Source organism: Hyperoodon ampullatus, assembly GCF_949752795.1.
Source record: "Hyperoodon ampullatus genome assembly, chromosome: 8".
In the NCBI taxonomy this organism is placed as follows: domain Eukaryota; kingdom Metazoa; phylum Chordata; class Mammalia; order Artiodactyla; family Ziphiidae; genus Hyperoodon; species Hyperoodon ampullatus.
The window spans coordinates 102,160,404-102,176,332 of record NC_136921.1 but is presented as its reverse complement, the minus strand read 5'-3'; the positions used below and the strand labels follow the sequence as shown (position 1 = coordinate 102,176,332).

The window sequence follows — 15,929 nt, the reverse complement described above, 5'->3', positions numbered from 1 at the left end:
GGGAAGGGCAGGAGGGGCACTTCCGGCTCTGGACCGCTTCCGATGCGGGGAGGCCAGGGGGCCAGGGCTCACCTTTCTGAGCCCTGAGCACCATCAGCAAACCCAGCCAAGACCTCAAGGGGGTATAAGGATGAAGTGGGGCTGTGTAGCTAAGAGGGTCCAGCACAGAGCAGGGGCTGGCTTCTCCCTGTCCCTTTACCCCTAGGTTGACCTGGGATTCCTCCCACCCAAGCCAGAAAGCTCTAGCAGCCGCTGCCACCTCGTTCCCTTCCACCCCCACCCCCCCGGCCCACACATCCCTTTCCTGTGCCTGGTGCCTGGCGCCCCAAGCACCTGCTTGCCATGACTCACTCGGGCTTACACACAGCATTGCAGGGCAGCCAGCCCACCTCCGGCTCCTGGTCCCACCCCCCTCAGCAGCCTCCTCCCCCTGGCTCTGCAGGGGCCCTGCCAGCCCCACCACCATTACCCTGACCCCTGGTAAAAGGGTAAACTGGTAAAGGCCCCCTGGAGCCCAAACAGCGGCTCAGAGTACTGGCCTCTGACGACCCACAGGCAGCCCTGATGGGCCTTGCTATCTGACATCCCAGCGCTGAGCCCAGGATGCCGCCCACTCTACAGAGGGGTCAGGGAGGGCTCCCAGCCACAAGGTCACCCGCCGCCGGCCACTTGCATCCGTGCTGGGTGGGGCCAGCGGAGGACGCGCACAGCCCCGCCCTGCGCCCAGCCCTCCATGCCACCTGTTCAGAGACGTCAGCACCACCCACCCCCAGCCACCGCCGGCCCACCTGTCCCCTCCATGCGAGTGTGGGTGCTATTCTCAGCCCCAGGCGCCACGACGCCGGCCATCAGCAGAGGGGTGGACTCTCCAGCCCAGCCACCTCCCACCAGCCCCTCATCAGCTGCTTGCTGGGCTCCCTGGGGGAACAGCCTGTGTGGAAAAGCAGCAAGGCATGAGCCCAGCCCCCAACTCAGCAGAGCACAGAGCCAGAGCCAGGACAGGGGAGGTGAAAGTCTCCCCTCCACCCACCTGCCTGGGCCAAGCAAAGGTCTGACCAGGGCAGGACCAGGGCCACCTCCACGATATTCATCAGGGAACCACTTCCCTATTGACGCCAGGCCAAGCCGGCCCTTCATATCACCTCCTCCAGGCAGCCTTCCCTGACCCCCACCCCAGGCACAAGGCTTCACTTATTCCTCTGAATGCCCTCAGCCCTTTGCCTATGTCTGTTTGGCCTAAATGTGCAACCAGGCTATTCATTCATTTTACCACTCGGAATCCTCCATGGCCACATCTGTGAACCTGGAACTATTAAAGAGTACCTAAAGGACATAAGACATGTGGTATTTTTCCCCAACATGTTAGTGCTTTTATTTTGGTTATTGTTGTTATTTTTGTCACTCAAAGGAGTTGATGCCCAGAGTCCACTTTAAATAGCTCCACCCCGTCCTGCCAAGTGCAGACACACGCCCTGCCCAAGACACAGCACAGGGGAGGGCCGGCTCCCTCCTCCCTCCCCCCACCTCTCCCCATCCCCGCCCTGTGGTCCCTCCCAGGCCCTCAGCTGCCCGGGAGCTGTCCTAAGGGCTCCCCTAACTCAGCCCTGGCCTGATTCCAAGTTGCCACTACCTGTGAGGACACCCTACTTTGCAGATGCAGAATCAAAGGCTGGGGACTCACTGGTACAGGGCCCCAGAGCAGAAGAGGGGGGTCCTGCTCCCAGCCCAGGGGCAGGGCCAGTGCCACTGCTTTCCACTAGAGCAGGGGCTGGGGGCAGGCTGCGAGGGGGCTGGGAGGGGCTGGAAGGGAGCATAGTCAGAGCAAGGGCGAAGACCAGGGTGCGGGAAACGAGAGGGGCCCAGAGTGGGAGTCCGGTGGCGGCCCCGGCCCTGGCAGAGGCGCTGACTGCCAGTGGGCAAAGGGGCTTCCCCAGGGTCCCTCCTGCTAACCCTGCACCACTGGTCTTGAGCTGGGGCCGGGTAGAGAAATAAGGTGGGCAGGGAGGGGCCTGAGGGGGAGGCACTGGTCCTCCCAGCCCAGCAGACGCAGGAAATCAGCACACGGTGGACAGGAGCTGGGGCCTCCCCTTCCCAGCCCGGAGACCACAGGGGACAATGCAGGGGCCGCCAGAGGTCTGGGCAGGTCACCACCCAGGGTCCCACCTCTACCCTGAAAGGCGGGAGGTAAGGACCAAGTGAGCGCAAAAGGCCCCTCCGTCTCTGACTTCCCAGGGTCGCAGCAGGGCATCAGCCCTGGAGTCTATCTTGCTAAGGAGGCCTTCAGGGTCTGACCCACGTCCCTCCCTGAGAAGAGCTCAGGCAGTGTGGACACGGAGGGGTAGCAGAGACTCCCCACACCCACCCACAAAAGAGGGCCCTGGCCCCCAGAAATCACAGCCAGTGCCAGCTCACCGTCGGGGCCTGCTGCGGAGGTTGCTCACACCCACTTGTCCCTTTCCTCCCCCAGGGCCCGCTTTCCCAGGAGAAACACAGTTCAACAGTAAGGGAAAGCTGAGCTGCCAGTCAGAGTTACCCACCTCTTTTTTAAAAAAAACCCAAAATGTGCCAAAGGAGGAGAGCGGAAACGAGCAGCGTAGGGCATGGCCTGGGGTGGACGCCCAGCCCCAGACCCCGGGAGGTCGGCTCCTGGCCAGCCCATGCTGCAGCTCTGGACACTTCTGGGGCATCTAAAAGCTGGAAGAGACTCCTGCTGCTTACAGGGAGAGGGAATAGGGGTCGGGGGAGGCCTAAAAGTGGTGGGAAGGGGTCCACAGTGTCACCTGGCCCCTGCCGGGCCCTCTCTGGGCAACACCTTCCCCTGCCTTCCTCCCCCGAGGCCTCACCATCTGGATCCCAAGCTGAGCCTGGATGGCTCCACCACTGCTGGGCCAAGGCTGGCCCGGACTTGGGCAGGATGGCCCAACTGGACACACATGGAGGGCATGGGCACAGCTGAACACCCCACGCCCGCCAAGGCGCCTCAGTACCCCCACCCCACCCGAGAGCTGGAACCCCAACCTTCAGTGTCCTCGGCTGTGAAATGGAGACACCTCTTCCCCCGTTAAATCCTCACACGCGGGGAAACCGAGGCTCAGAGGGGACAGGTAACTTGCCCAAGGTCAAGGGCTTGGTAGGAACAGGGCTAGGATTTGAACATGGGCCTTCCACCTGCCACGCTGTGTAAGATGCTCCGAGAAGCCTTTTCCATCCCTCGTGCACGGGAGCCTCACACCCCAACTCAGCATTAAGCGCCTACTGTGTGCGGGTGTCAGGATCACACATTCACAGCGGGACCAGCCTCCACCACTGGAGACTCGGGTCTAGCAGGGAGGACAGTCACCCCACTGTATGGAAGAGCAAATCGAAATAAGAAGGGTGGAGTAACTGGCCCAAGTCCCCCGTGGAGGCGGGGGGCAGGAGCTCGGGTCCTGGGTCTCCGGTGTGCTGACAGCCTTGCCTCCCCATCCCCGCCACGTGGCTCCAGAGAGCACTAGCAGGCTGCAGGATGTGGGTGTGGCCCCTCCTGGCCTCTCACCTCCACCCACAGCGCACACAGTGGGACAGCGTGACCCGCCGGTGCACTGACTCAAAGCTGGGACGCAGGCATCAGGTTCTGTCCTGCTGCCGGCCATGGGTTTCCCAGGGCGCTGACTCAGCTCTCCCAGGCGGCCCTGCAGCCCTGCACCCACGCAGGCAGCTTCCTCAGTGCAGTACCAGGATGGCCCCCACCTGGTCCACCAGACCCAGGACAGCACCGCCCCAGAGGCCCACAGGAAAGGCCCAGGACCCCCCCTCCCCCTTGGCTGTGGCCCCTGCCAGGCCCATGGTCCCCTCCACCAGGAGGCCTGGGTGGCGGACACACACACACACACACACACCCCTTATAAACTAGCTCCTGGCTTAGTTTATATTTCAAACAACAATATTTTCATCCTGTCCCAGATTCAGCAAATGCACCCTATTAATTGTGGATTCTCTTTCTCCGTTTAGATCGACTCCACTTGTATTCCCGGCCATTAACTCCTCCTAGTCTCCCCGCCCCTCCCCCGCCCGTGGGATTCCCCTCCCTTCCCAACTCTGTTTTCAATCTGCACCCAGGTCTCTCTCTACCTGAGGCTCCCCCTGGGAGTCAAGTCAGGACAGTTCCTTCCACATCGGACCCTGACCCTCTGGGATACCTGCATGAAGCCAGTTTCCTCCACCTGCCTGGTGGAGTCATGGGGGATCCCAGGGGCCATGTGGAAAGTCCCAAGGTGGCTCTGCAGGGTCACCTTCTCCTCTAGCAGGCCAGCACCCCTCCCCCATACACACGACACACACACACACACACACACACACACACACACACAATGCTCCCCAGGTGTTCGCCCCACAAAGGCAGTCCCCACCCACTGATTTTTTTTTTTTTTTTTTTTTTTTGCAGTACGCCGGCCTCTCACTGTTGTGGCCTCTCCCATTGCGGAGCACAGGCTCCGGATGCGCAGGTTCAGCGGCCATGGCTCACGGGCCCAGCCGCTCCGCGGCATGTGGGATCTTCCTGGACCGGGGCACGAACCCGTGTCCCCTGCATCGGCAGGCGGACTCTCAACCACTGCGCCATCAGCGTAGCCCCCCACCCACTGATTTTTAATGGAAAACATTTCAGCATTCACATTTGCACTACAATAATCTCTTCCAAGCATCCTCCAACCACCCTCTCCCAGCTCAGGGATGGCGGTGGCAACTCCCAGGAAAGGCCAACTTGGGGCCAAGTCCAAGACTGGGAGGGAGGAAATCCCAGGGCTTCCCTGAGCCCCAGTGTTCTCATCTGCCAAGTGGAACCATAATCCAGTCCCGCCAACCTCATAAATCACTGAGAGGAACAAATGAAACACAGCAGGTGGGAGGGTTCTCAGTAAACCACAAAATGCCATGGAGATGCTAACCCTGACCTCCCCTCCAGAATCATCCAGACCCAGCTGGACCCAGCAGAACTCAGCTCCACCATTATCACTTACAGGAGTCCTGGAGTTCACCTTACCTCACTGGGAGGGGCATCTCATGCTTCCCAGCTCCTAGGTGGGCAACTGAGGTTCAGCAGCCGAGCCAGGGTTCAACCCACATCTCTCAAGCCCCGGCTCTTTCTGCTATGCATTGAGTTCCTCGAATGAATGAACGAATGAATGAATGATGGGAGACCCCTCACCTATGTCCCCAGGTCCCTCCCCTCATTAGGCCCCTCAACCCAGCCCACCTGGAACTGTATGCCCTCCCCCCATCCATTCAATCAAGCTCCGGCTCAGGGGGGCTCTGGCTTCCCTCCTGGGAGAGGCAACACCACCCCTCCCGATTTAGTGTTTTCAGCCTATGCAGGAAAAAAAAGGAAACAAAAATGCACTGCAGTTCAATTTCAAGAATCTGGTCATCAGAACACAAAAGCCAGAATGGTCCCTACCTGTGGGTTCCCAGGGGTTCCCCAAGATGCTCCCTGAGACAAAACCTGTGCGTCCTCCCCACCCAGGCACTGAGCGCATCACTTCCTCCACCACCACCAGGCACTGGGCACTGATCATGTTCCTTCCTCCTGGACCCTCTCCACAAGCCCGTGGGCAGGAACTCCCATTCCCGTTTACAGAGGAGGAAATAGGGGCTCAGAGAGGGCACAACTTGCCCAGGACCCCAGAGCGGGTGGGTGGTCACTGGGGTCATGCTCCCTTCTCTCTGCCCAGGTCTGTCTTTCTCCCGCACTCACCCCAACCTCCTTCCTCCCTTTCCCTTGTTCAGTCTCTCTTTGATTCTTGCCCACCTGCCAGGGATCCAGGGCTCAGTTCAGCACCCTCATCCACTCCATCATCCACATCTGGCCCCAAGATAGTTATTGACAGGCTGGAGGATGCATCTTGAGAGAGGTGATGCCGTCTCAGAGCAGAGAAGTAGGGGCGGCCACATGGGGCCGGGGCGGGAGCAGCAGGGAGACCCCTCGGCCCAGCTTTCCCTGGGCCAGGTCTGCCCTCAGTGCCCAACGACGGGACCCGGCTCGCCAGGGCTCCAGCATGTTGGTCGCAGTCCTGGGGAGAGGCCGAGGTGACCAAAAGGTCCAAAGAAAGTAGCAGCAGCTGTCGGAAAAAGAGCTGGCAAGGCGCTCCCGTCACCCCAGCCGCCTTCCGGCCCCACGGCCCCTGCAGAGCTCCTCAAGCACAGGCCTGGGTGGAGCCCTGGACCCCTCACCAGCCAGCCGCTGGCCCTGAGACTCATCCACACAATGCTACCTACTGTCATCCACTCCTCACCCTGCAGTCTGCGCTCCGAGCCACCGTTCCCACCAGCTGGCATGACCCCTCATCCTCTGAGGACCCTCCCTGGCTCTGATCCAAGACCTAGGGGACCCCCACTTGGCCATCTGGTCTGGCCTCAAAGGGCGGAGCACACTGGGGTGCCTTGAACAGGGGTGAGCTGGCCCACTGACCCCTCCCAGTTCGACAGGCTTAGCAGTGTCATCCCCTCCGCAGTGTCACCTTGTGGCCTCAAAACAGAGAGAAGCAGGTTTGCCCATACTGGGAGGAGGAAGGCTGTGACCCCAGCCCTGACGGAGTGGACTCCAGGATGGCAGCCCTGCCCCAGACCCCCGACCCCGGACCTTCCTGGGCACAGCTGGATTCTAACCTGACCCAGCTCACTCCCTCAAGAGGGGATGCCACTTCCTCCAAGCAGTCTTCCCTGACTGCTCAGGCCTGATGGGAGGCTTCCTCAGGACCCCAGTGTCCTTCCCCTCACCTCGTCCCAGTGCTGTGATGGGCACTGGCTGTGGGGCTGGGAGCTCCTGGAGGGCAGGGGCCAGTTCTTCTCCTCCCAGTGCCCTCAGACCTCAGCCCTCTGGCCCACAATGGGCAGGCCACGAAGGAGAGAATGACAAGTGGAAGAAGAGCTAATTCAGCGCCAGAAGTCCAGGCATCTAAAGCGAGGAGCCAGCTCTGATGTCCCTACAAAGGTGCCCTGGAGGCTCCAGGATGGGGGCGGGGGGGCTTGCAGGGCCTCTGGGGCCTGAGAGCCCCAGCTCCACTGGCAGTGACAACAGTGACAAGTCCCTCCCCCCAGCAATGCGGTGGCTGCTGCTGGCTGCCGCCCACTCACTCCCAGCCCCTGGGGTTCAGCCCCTGCCTTACTGCGGCCTTGCACTGCAGAGGCAGAGATGTCTGCAAGCTCGCTCCCTGTCCACAGAGCAGAGACAGCAACAGAGACCCAGCCGGTCACCCCAGGCACAGCATGGGGGGGACAGGGCACAAATGCCCACTTCCAGGAGCACCATGGACGGGTCTCAGCACCCAAGGCCGACGCCCACCCCGAGGCTCCAAACCCACCCTCCACCAGTGCTGTGGCCCCAATCCCACCCCATCTGCCGTGGCACTGGGACCTGGGGTCAGGGACTGGGGCTGAGGGTGAGGTCCAGGAGGCAGAGGGAAGAGGCCCAGCTGAGAGCAAGCCCAAGTGGGTCTGAGGGCAGCAGTGAGTCTCAGGTCTGGCAAATCACACAGACCCCCAGGTCAGGGATCCCCTGCACCCCGGTCACCTCAAAGCTTTCTCAGGTCGGAAGAGGACCTCTGCAGACAGCCCAGGCCAACCCTTCTTTGGCATTTGGCCTGAAGCCAAGGAGGGCTCCCCAGCAGGACCCCAGCCCACTCCTGAGAACTCGAGTGTCTGGGCCCAAGCACAGCAGCCCCAGGCTCAGGGTAGCACCATCACAGCCCTGAGACATTTTACTGCCGGAGAAGGTTCTAAGCAGCGATGCCCAGGGGTCCCTCGGAATGGCCTGTGCCAGGGCCGGATGCGCCCCCTGCACCTGACCCCAAGACCTGGGCTCTGATGCCTCCTGTGCTCTCTGGGCGCCTGAAATCCAGCAGCCACATCGCCCTTCCCCCTCCCACCCTACACCCTGAACCCAGGGCCTCCCGGGCCTCTGCCAGCCATCAGCCTGCCTCTACCTGCCTGCAGAATCCAAGCATCCGGTCAACAAGGAAGCACTGAGCACCTACTGTGTGCAGGGCTGGGGGCACCACAGCTACCGCAGCAGGCAGGACCCACCCTTGTGGAGCAGATATTCTAGGGGGCTTGCCCCAGGCCACCACGGGCCTGCTTCAAGCCTGGACCCAGGAGAGCAGCCAACAACACCCCAGCTCCAGGCGGCCAGTCCACAGGGTGGGCAGCAAACTGCCCCAGGGCACTGGGCCCCAGACTTTTAGATTCCACACCAGGAAAATCTTCCCAGTGTGTGTGTGCGTGTACGTGTGCGTGTGTTTTTCGGCCACTGTGTGTGTATGTGTGCGTGTGTGTTTTGCGGGGAGGGGGGGTGCGGTCAGCATTATGACTATTTCCTCCCCCAAAACATTAAGAAACTACCAGAACTACCATCATTTCATAAAAGAAACACTGTTGCAACAATATGAACAAAAGTAGATACAATCTCAGCATAAAGGGTGTTCCTTTATATTGAGTAAAGCGGATGCAGCTTTCATATTTGGGAAAACACACACACATCACCTCATTTGTCCTCACTTGCAGGTACGAATTCCTGTCCCTAGACTTGCCTCAGGAAACCCCAGGCTGTCCCCTCACCCCAGGGCCCACCAAACACCCCCAAAACAGAAAGGCCACATCCCAAAGTATAAGCTTAGACCCCACGTGGGGACCCAGGGGCAGACAAACAGCCCCAGATCTAATTTAATGGTGGGGAAGGTCTTGGGACCAAAATCTGTCAAATGACACCCCGCCCCCCCAGACAGGCCTTCCCTCCTGGATAGAGATCCGCATCTTATTTGCATGATCTGGGCCTTCCCCCCTGGCCTGAGGGCCTAGTCACCAAGGGAGAGGTAGCACCCCAGACAGTGGACCAGGACAGCCCATGGGCAAGTCACACCACTGCTCTGAGCCTCAGTTTCTTCATCTCCTGAATGGGTATCATAATGACCTCCCCTGCTTGCAGTGAGGATGAGAATTTTCACCAAGCACTTGGCACTCAGCAGGTGTGCAACAAACCAGGTTTGTTTGTTTGTTTGGTTGGTTGTTTTTGCGGTACGCGGGCCTCTCACTGCTGTGACCTCTCCCATTGCGGAGCACAGGCTCCGGACGCACAGGCTCAGCGGCCATGGCTCACGGGCCCAGCCGCTCCGCGGCATGTGGGATCTTCCCGGACCGGGGCACGAACCCACGTCCCCTGCATCGGCAGACAGACTCTCAACCACTGCGCCACCAGGGAAGCCCCCAAACCAGGTTATTTTTAAGTTAATATTTGACAAAGGCTTCCCTTGGGACAGGAAGAGCCTGCCTTTCTCTTCTCAATTCCCCAGCCCTGACCCCTGCCAGCCCTTGGCACTAAGCCAGCTTCACTGCCCGGTCCAGAGCCATGTGGCCTCTTTGGGAGGTGGCAGCCTCTTTGGGGAGGCCCCAGGAGCCCCAGGTGCCAGCCAGGTCCCATGAGGCATGCCCCGTCCCCGGCACAAGAACCACCAGTCCTGCCCCTCACTTGTGTCCATTTAGTCCACACAGCATTCTCCGTGGCTCTCACCACTGACTTCCGGTGAGGAAACTGAGGCTCAGAGAGGTCAATGTGACCTGCCCAAAGGTAGTACCGTGTGGGAAGGGATTCAAACCCAGCTCCCTAGAGAGTGGTCGCCACTACCCTGAGTTGCTGCTTGATGTGAAACTCTTTCAAGTGGTCCTCCCCGGGCTGGGCCATCTTTGGTGTCTCCCTCCTCCTCTTTTATTGGTCCCTCCCACCTCCTCTTACATCCTGGGTGAGAGCCCCGCCCACAAAGCAGCCCTGGCCTGCACTGTCAGTGCCCTTCAGCTCTGGTGTCCTTTTCTTTGTATTTTTAATCCCAAAAGGAGACTTGCCAAAAAAGGAGCTTTAGTGACTTCCCTGGCGGTCCAGTGGTTAAGACTCCATGCTTCCAACGCAGGGGGCGCGGGTTCGGTCCCTGGTCAGGGAGCTAAGATCCCGCATGCCACGCAAAAAAAAAAAAAAAAAGAGCTTTAGAAAACCACATAGCAGGGTGACATCAAACAGGAAGGCATCATCCCCCAGATGCCCTCTCACCTGGAGCCAGAAGCTTCGGTCAGCCTCTCCCCAAACCAATCCCTTGCACCATGTGAGCGCCCGGCCCTGGAATGCTCAGGAAAGGCTGATCTGAGCCATCACAGTCCACGGAGGAAAAGCTGCCCTGCTCTTGCATCTACCTGCCACCAGACTTTTCGTTTCTTGAGTGTCTCCCCCAGCAAGATGTCAGTTCCAGGCAGGCAGGGGCTTGATTTTGCTCAGCCCTACAGAACCAAGATGGTGCCCAGCACACAGTGGGTTTTCCAAGTAAATGAAGAAGCAAACCCCGTGATCACTTTACGGATGGCCAGAGTGAAGCCCAGAGAGGGGGGAACACTTACCCAGGGCCACCGGATTTACGTGCAGATGAGTCCAGTTCCCACCCCAACCCCAGAACTGTGCAATTCCCTCCCCCGCCACACGCCACTCCTCTGCACACACACACACAGACAGACACAGACACAGACACACACGCACACATACCACCGTGGGCTGGGACAACATTACAAACCCTGATCCGTCAAGGGCTCAGCAGGGATTAGCTGTCTGCAGAGGCCTGTAATGAACACTCCAGGGAGAAGGGCTGGGACGAGGGCCTGGCGCGGAGGGAGGTCTCCGGGTCATCGTGCGGCTCTGCCCACTGAGCACTTGCTGTGTGACGGGCAGCTGTCCGAGGCCCTACTCTCCACAACAGGCGTGTGAAGGGGAACCAGTATTACCCCCACTTCATAAATGAAGGAACTGGGCTCAGGAGGGTCCTGCCATCTGCCCAAGGTCCTGGCTGGTCAGGGGAACCCAGGATCCCCACCTGCTGCCTGCCGAGCCCATGCCCGGGCTCTGTCTCTGACACGCCCCTGGGTAGGACCCAGGGATTCTAGAACCTCATGGCAAAAGCCCAGGCAAGGCCGGGCTAAGGCAGAAACAGGGGGCACAGAAGCACAACTTGGTAAGGGGCGAGCTGGACGGAGATGGCCTCCTCCAGGAGCAAGGGCGTGGGCAATGCCAGAGAGCGAAGGTGAGAAGGGGACACGGCGAGGTCATCTGCGAAGAAGGAGGGTGAAGAGTTGAGGCCTCAGCCTCTCTGAGAGTCCACAGGATCCACAGATCCCACCGACATTCAAGACTTGGTCATATCCAACCCAAATCTACGGCCCAGGCGCCCCTCTCCGCTCCCAACACACCCCACCCCTTCCCTGGGTGACCAGCAGCTCACTCCCCCACTCCACAGGCACCCTGACCCACAGCTGCCTCCCCCACCCCAGGGAACACCTCCCCCAGGCCCCAGACAGCCCAGTGAGCCGACCTGGGCATAACAGCCTCTGCCTGCTTTGGGCCCTGCCACGAGCCAGCAGACTCAACGGAGTGGGATGAGGCCCAGCCCACCCCAGCCCGCCGGGGCCCAGGAAGTCTGGAGGTCACGCTTGCAACCTCCCCACACCCACAGGCCTCAGCCAAACGTCCACCGAGCCCCCAGAAACACCCCACCCAGAGATGACGCCTAGCTCAGGAGCCTTCTCGCCAGTGCCGGCAAGATGAACCGTCTACATAAATAACTCGGGTCCAGGGAGAAGCTGATCCGAGCCCGGAGAGGTGCAGAAACGCTTGTGTAAGATCAGAGGAAAGGGACACAGCGCAGGGAGGTACAGAGGGACGGAGGCAAAGCCAACATGGGAGGGGACGAGAGAGAGGACACTCAGGGGCGAGAGAGACACCCCGATCGGGAGGACAGTGCAAAGTCGGGGCCGGGGAGAGCCACTGCTGACCGGGGCCCGGGGCCTCAGAGGCCGTCCAGCAGACCCGGCGGGCTCCCTGCCCCCTGCCCTCTGTGTGGCGTGGCTACTCTCAAGGCCACTGTGAGCATAAGAACTGGCTGCAAAGGCCTGCCTCCTACTGAGGAGGCCTCCATGGCTACGGCACGGGAGACCTTGACCACCCAGATGAGCGTGGCCCCATCGTGGCCGTGTGTCGGGGTCCTATAAATAACTGCCACTGCACCTTCCCTCTAGGGAGGATCTGCTGTGACACGCCAGTGCTATTCCCTGCACGGACAGCCCCAGGCCCTGCCCCTCGGGGCCAGGCTTCCCCACTCCCAGCAGCCTGGGCCAGTGGCGGGGGTGGGGTGGGGTCGGGGGCGCAGACAGTGGGCAGAGCCTCCTCCCCTGCGCCTTTCCGCGGACCCGGCTCCACCAGCACAGGCCGGCCTCTCTCACGCACACCCCGTGAGGACTTCTGGGCAGTGGACCTTGGGGCAAGCAGGCCAGAGCGTACCCCCACCTCACTGTCCCTTCTCCCCGACCGTCCCATCACCCCAGGGACCCAGCCCACCAAGCCCTAATCTCCTCTGTCATCTGACCCAGGCTCCACCCCAACTTGGCTCTGCCCAGCCACCTACTGAGGCCCCAAAATGGACAGAGTCATTTATAGAGGATCCGACAAGCCAAACGCGACGGGAAGATGACCTCATGGTACCCGGGTCCGAACTCCAGGCACATACTCTGCACCCGAGCACCCTGGGGGCAGCTGGGGGCTGGGAGGTGAGCGCTGACAGTGCCATGCTGGGCTGGCGGACCACGGGGAGCCCTCCGCTGTGGTCTCACGCCCTCCTCACACCAGGGCCAGAGGCCTCAGGACCTTACGACAGTAAGATCCACGCCGGCCAGAGCCACGTGCACCCTGCTCCCCGCAGCACCCCGGGCTCAGCCCAGGCCCAGGCACACAGCACAGGTCCAGGCGCAGGCAGGATTCGCTGAATGAGGGAAGGCCAAGGAGCACACACGGGACAAATCGGCTCACCCAGAGCCTGCGTCAGGGCTCCCAAGCCAAGCCCCCAAACGCCCTTGTTTTTTCATAACAGTCACTCTGCACCTGCTGGGGCCAGGTGAATGCTGGGTGCCCACACGGATCTGCTCAAGCCCCAGGGAGCACCCAGACCAGAGGTGGATGCTGCCGGGTCAATGGGCAATGCCAGGGCCCAGCGGGGAGTCACTGAGCTGGGAGACAGGAGAGCTGGCTCCGCAGGCACCAGCGGGCAAGCTCTCCCACACCTCACCGTCCCCCTCTGAATCCTGGTGGACGACTGGGCAGAGAAGACACGGGGGGAATTCGAGCGTGCGGAAAAGAAGAGGAGAGGTGGGGGCCCTTCCCCCTATGCAGATACAACCTAGGCCCTCTGCCCAAGCGCCTGCTTGTCCCTGCTCAGGAAATACCCTGCCGTGGCAACAGGACCACTGGAATTGCCCCTTTACTCATAGATTTGACCAAGGCGAGGTGGGGCCGGGGGCTGGGTGCCTATGAGACCACTGACACTGCGAGTTAGACATGGTCCTGAGGGCCACCTGAAGATGGCCGAGGAGATAGCCAGGTCAGCGGCACCCAGGCTGCAACGCAGACTCTGAGCCTCCGGAGGGCAGAGGGGAGAGACTGCTGTAGGTCAAGTCATCGGGCTCCTGGGAGGGGGCTGCAGCTGGGCCAGCAGGGGAGGCTACTTTCCCAGACTCGGCCAGGATGCCCGCGGTGCTGCTCTGGCTTCCGCTGGGGAAGACCTCCCAACCAGAGCCCACGGGGCAGTGAACAGCAATAGCGCTAAGCAACTCCAGTCCCATGAGGCTCAGGCTCGGGCAGGGCCAGCCCTTGGCCAAGGCCAGCATCCACAGCTGACCAGCTGTCAACCAACTGCCCATGGCCACAGAACAGAGGCTAAGGAGGGAGAGGAGGCATCTCAGTGGGGTCAGTGATGACCTCTCGCCATGTACACGGAGGGGATACAGCCCATGCTTACTGCCCCTGAAATTACTGAAAAATGCTGCTGCAGAAACAAGGCAAGTAGGGCAACGGGGACACAGCAAAAGCAAAGGGGAGCCGGGGAGGACTAGGACGTCACTGGATTGGGGGCAGGGAAACTGCCTCAGCTTTCCCTAGGCTTCCCATTCATCTTCCTCAGCCCCTCAGGGGCAGGAAGCAGGCTTAGACCCAGAGCTGCCTGCTCCAGGCACCTAAATGGATTACCCAGCCGTGGGCGGGGAGCAAGGGCAGAGGCATCTGCCCCTCCCCTCCCGCCAACCTGGGCGCTGAAGCCTTCCCAGCCCCCAGCCAGCTATCTGTGGTACTCTAATCCCTCGTCCCGCCCTGGGGAGGGGAGGAGGACAGCTGGGACAGGCCCGATCTGGAGTCTGGCTGAGGGCCCTTCCCTCTACGCAACCCCCCACCTCCTTAGCCCGGGACCACAAGGATGAGCTGCAGGACTCGGAGGGAAGCGCGGGGGAAGGTCCAGAGGCCGCCGCCGCTCTCACCCCGACCCCCACCCCCGCTGTCACGTGGCTGCATCCTTAGGGAGCCCGCAGGTCTCAGCTGCAAAAGTCATTGTTTATAAACAGCCACAAGCCTGGCGGGGGAAGGCCGGCCGGTCTCCGGGATCGGGCGGCAGAGGGGACAGACCCGGCCAGGGGAGTACTGGGGGGCCACCCTGGCAGCAGCACTGATTCTGCAATCTCAGATTTCAGAGTTGGAGTCGGCAGGGGAAGTGGCGTCAGCAGCTGGCGTGATCCAATTCAATAAACCAGAGGCGGCTAGGGATAGCAAGCCGGGCGGGCGCGGACCCCTGCCGCCCAATCCTGCGTTTCCTGCACAGTCCGAGGGCCCCGGGAAGCCCCGGCTGCAAACAGTGGCTCTCCGCGCCGAGGGGTCGGGTTTCCTGCGGGGCCCTCCACACCCCCGGCGGCTGGCCGCCCCTCCTCCGGGCCGGATCCCCACCCCGGCCGCGGGCTCCCAAAGCCAGAGCCGCCACCCTCTCCCCCCGCGGCCGGAAACACGAAGCCCCTGCTCCGGCGAGGGCACCTCTCGAGGGCTGCGCAGCTCTCTGCTCCCCGGGAGCCGGGCCGGAGCTTCCAGGCCGCAGGCACCTCTCGGGAAGGGAAACCTAACCCCTCCCTCGGCCCACGGGGACAGAAGGTGGAGCGGCGGGTGGAGAGGAGGGAACGGCGGGCGCAGGAAGCGCTCAGAGGCCTGGAGTCGGCGCGCAGGCACCCGCGAGCAGAAGGGCAGCCTCGGGATTCCCGGAACTAAGCGACCCTGGGGACAAGGGGCAGGACCCCTCGCCCCAGCGCCGGCCCCGCCCGCAGGGCTCAAGTGGTCCCGGAGGGCTAGGGGCGCCACCTCGCCTCCCAGCCTCCCGGCCTCGGCCTCCAGGGCGGGGTTAGCCTGGACCTCGCGCCCGGAGAAGAGCGGGGGCCGCCGCTCCTCTGCAGAGGTGCCGCGAAGATACAAAGCGGCGGGGGTGGGGGGTGGGGTGGGGTGAAGGAACAGCTGCGCCCTCTCCTGCACCCCGCCGGGGGTGAGAGGAGACGGAGGACGCGGACGGCAGAGGGCACCCAGAGCGCCAGGGGGCGCAGCCTGTGGACCCCCCTAGGCCCTCGGCAGCGCTCGTCTGGAGGTGACAGCGCCCGGCCCGGGGTCAGGACCAGCCCCCGGCGCGGGGGTGGGGGACAGGTGTCCGGACGGCGCGGCTGCAGGGGCTCGGGCTCGCTCACCTTCTCCTGCGCGCGAGTGAGCTTCTTCTGCACGTTGCTGGCGATCTTCCCCGCCGTCACCCCCTTGCTGCCCATCTCAGCCATTGCGGCTCAGGCTTGCCCGGTGGCTGGCGCCGATCTACCCAGCCCCCAGCCCCCAGCCCCGGCCCCCGGCCGCGCGTCCGGCCCGGGCTCCCGCTCCACGCCGCGCACTAGACCGCCGAGCCGACTGGCGGAGGCGGAGCGTGCGCCCGGCAAGCGAGCTAGAGAGCTACGCGGGGACCGTGGGAGGGACGGACAGGCGGAGGGAGGGGGAGGGAGGGGGAGGGAGGAGGGGCCGGGCCTCCGGCGGCGGT

General features: G+C 62.1%; 1 protein-coding gene across 15 annotated transcripts in view; it reads right to left on the bottom strand.

Annotated features, from left to right (window-relative positions):
• The window catches only part of BIN1 (bridging integrator 1), a gene marked incomplete at its 5' end in the record, with an annotated part of 57,232 nt that extends 41,554 nt beyond the window's left edge, over positions 1-15,678 (bottom strand). For all 15 annotated transcript variants that reach the window (XM_079710318.1, XM_079710326.1, XM_079710329.1 and 12 more), the window contains one exon: positions 15,595-15,678. In XM_079710318.1, coding sequence (XP_079566444.1) covers positions 15,595-15,678 — 84 coding nt within the window. The remainder of the gene's footprint in view (positions 1-15,594) is intronic.
• Between the last annotated feature and the right edge of the window lie 251 nt (positions 15,679-15,929).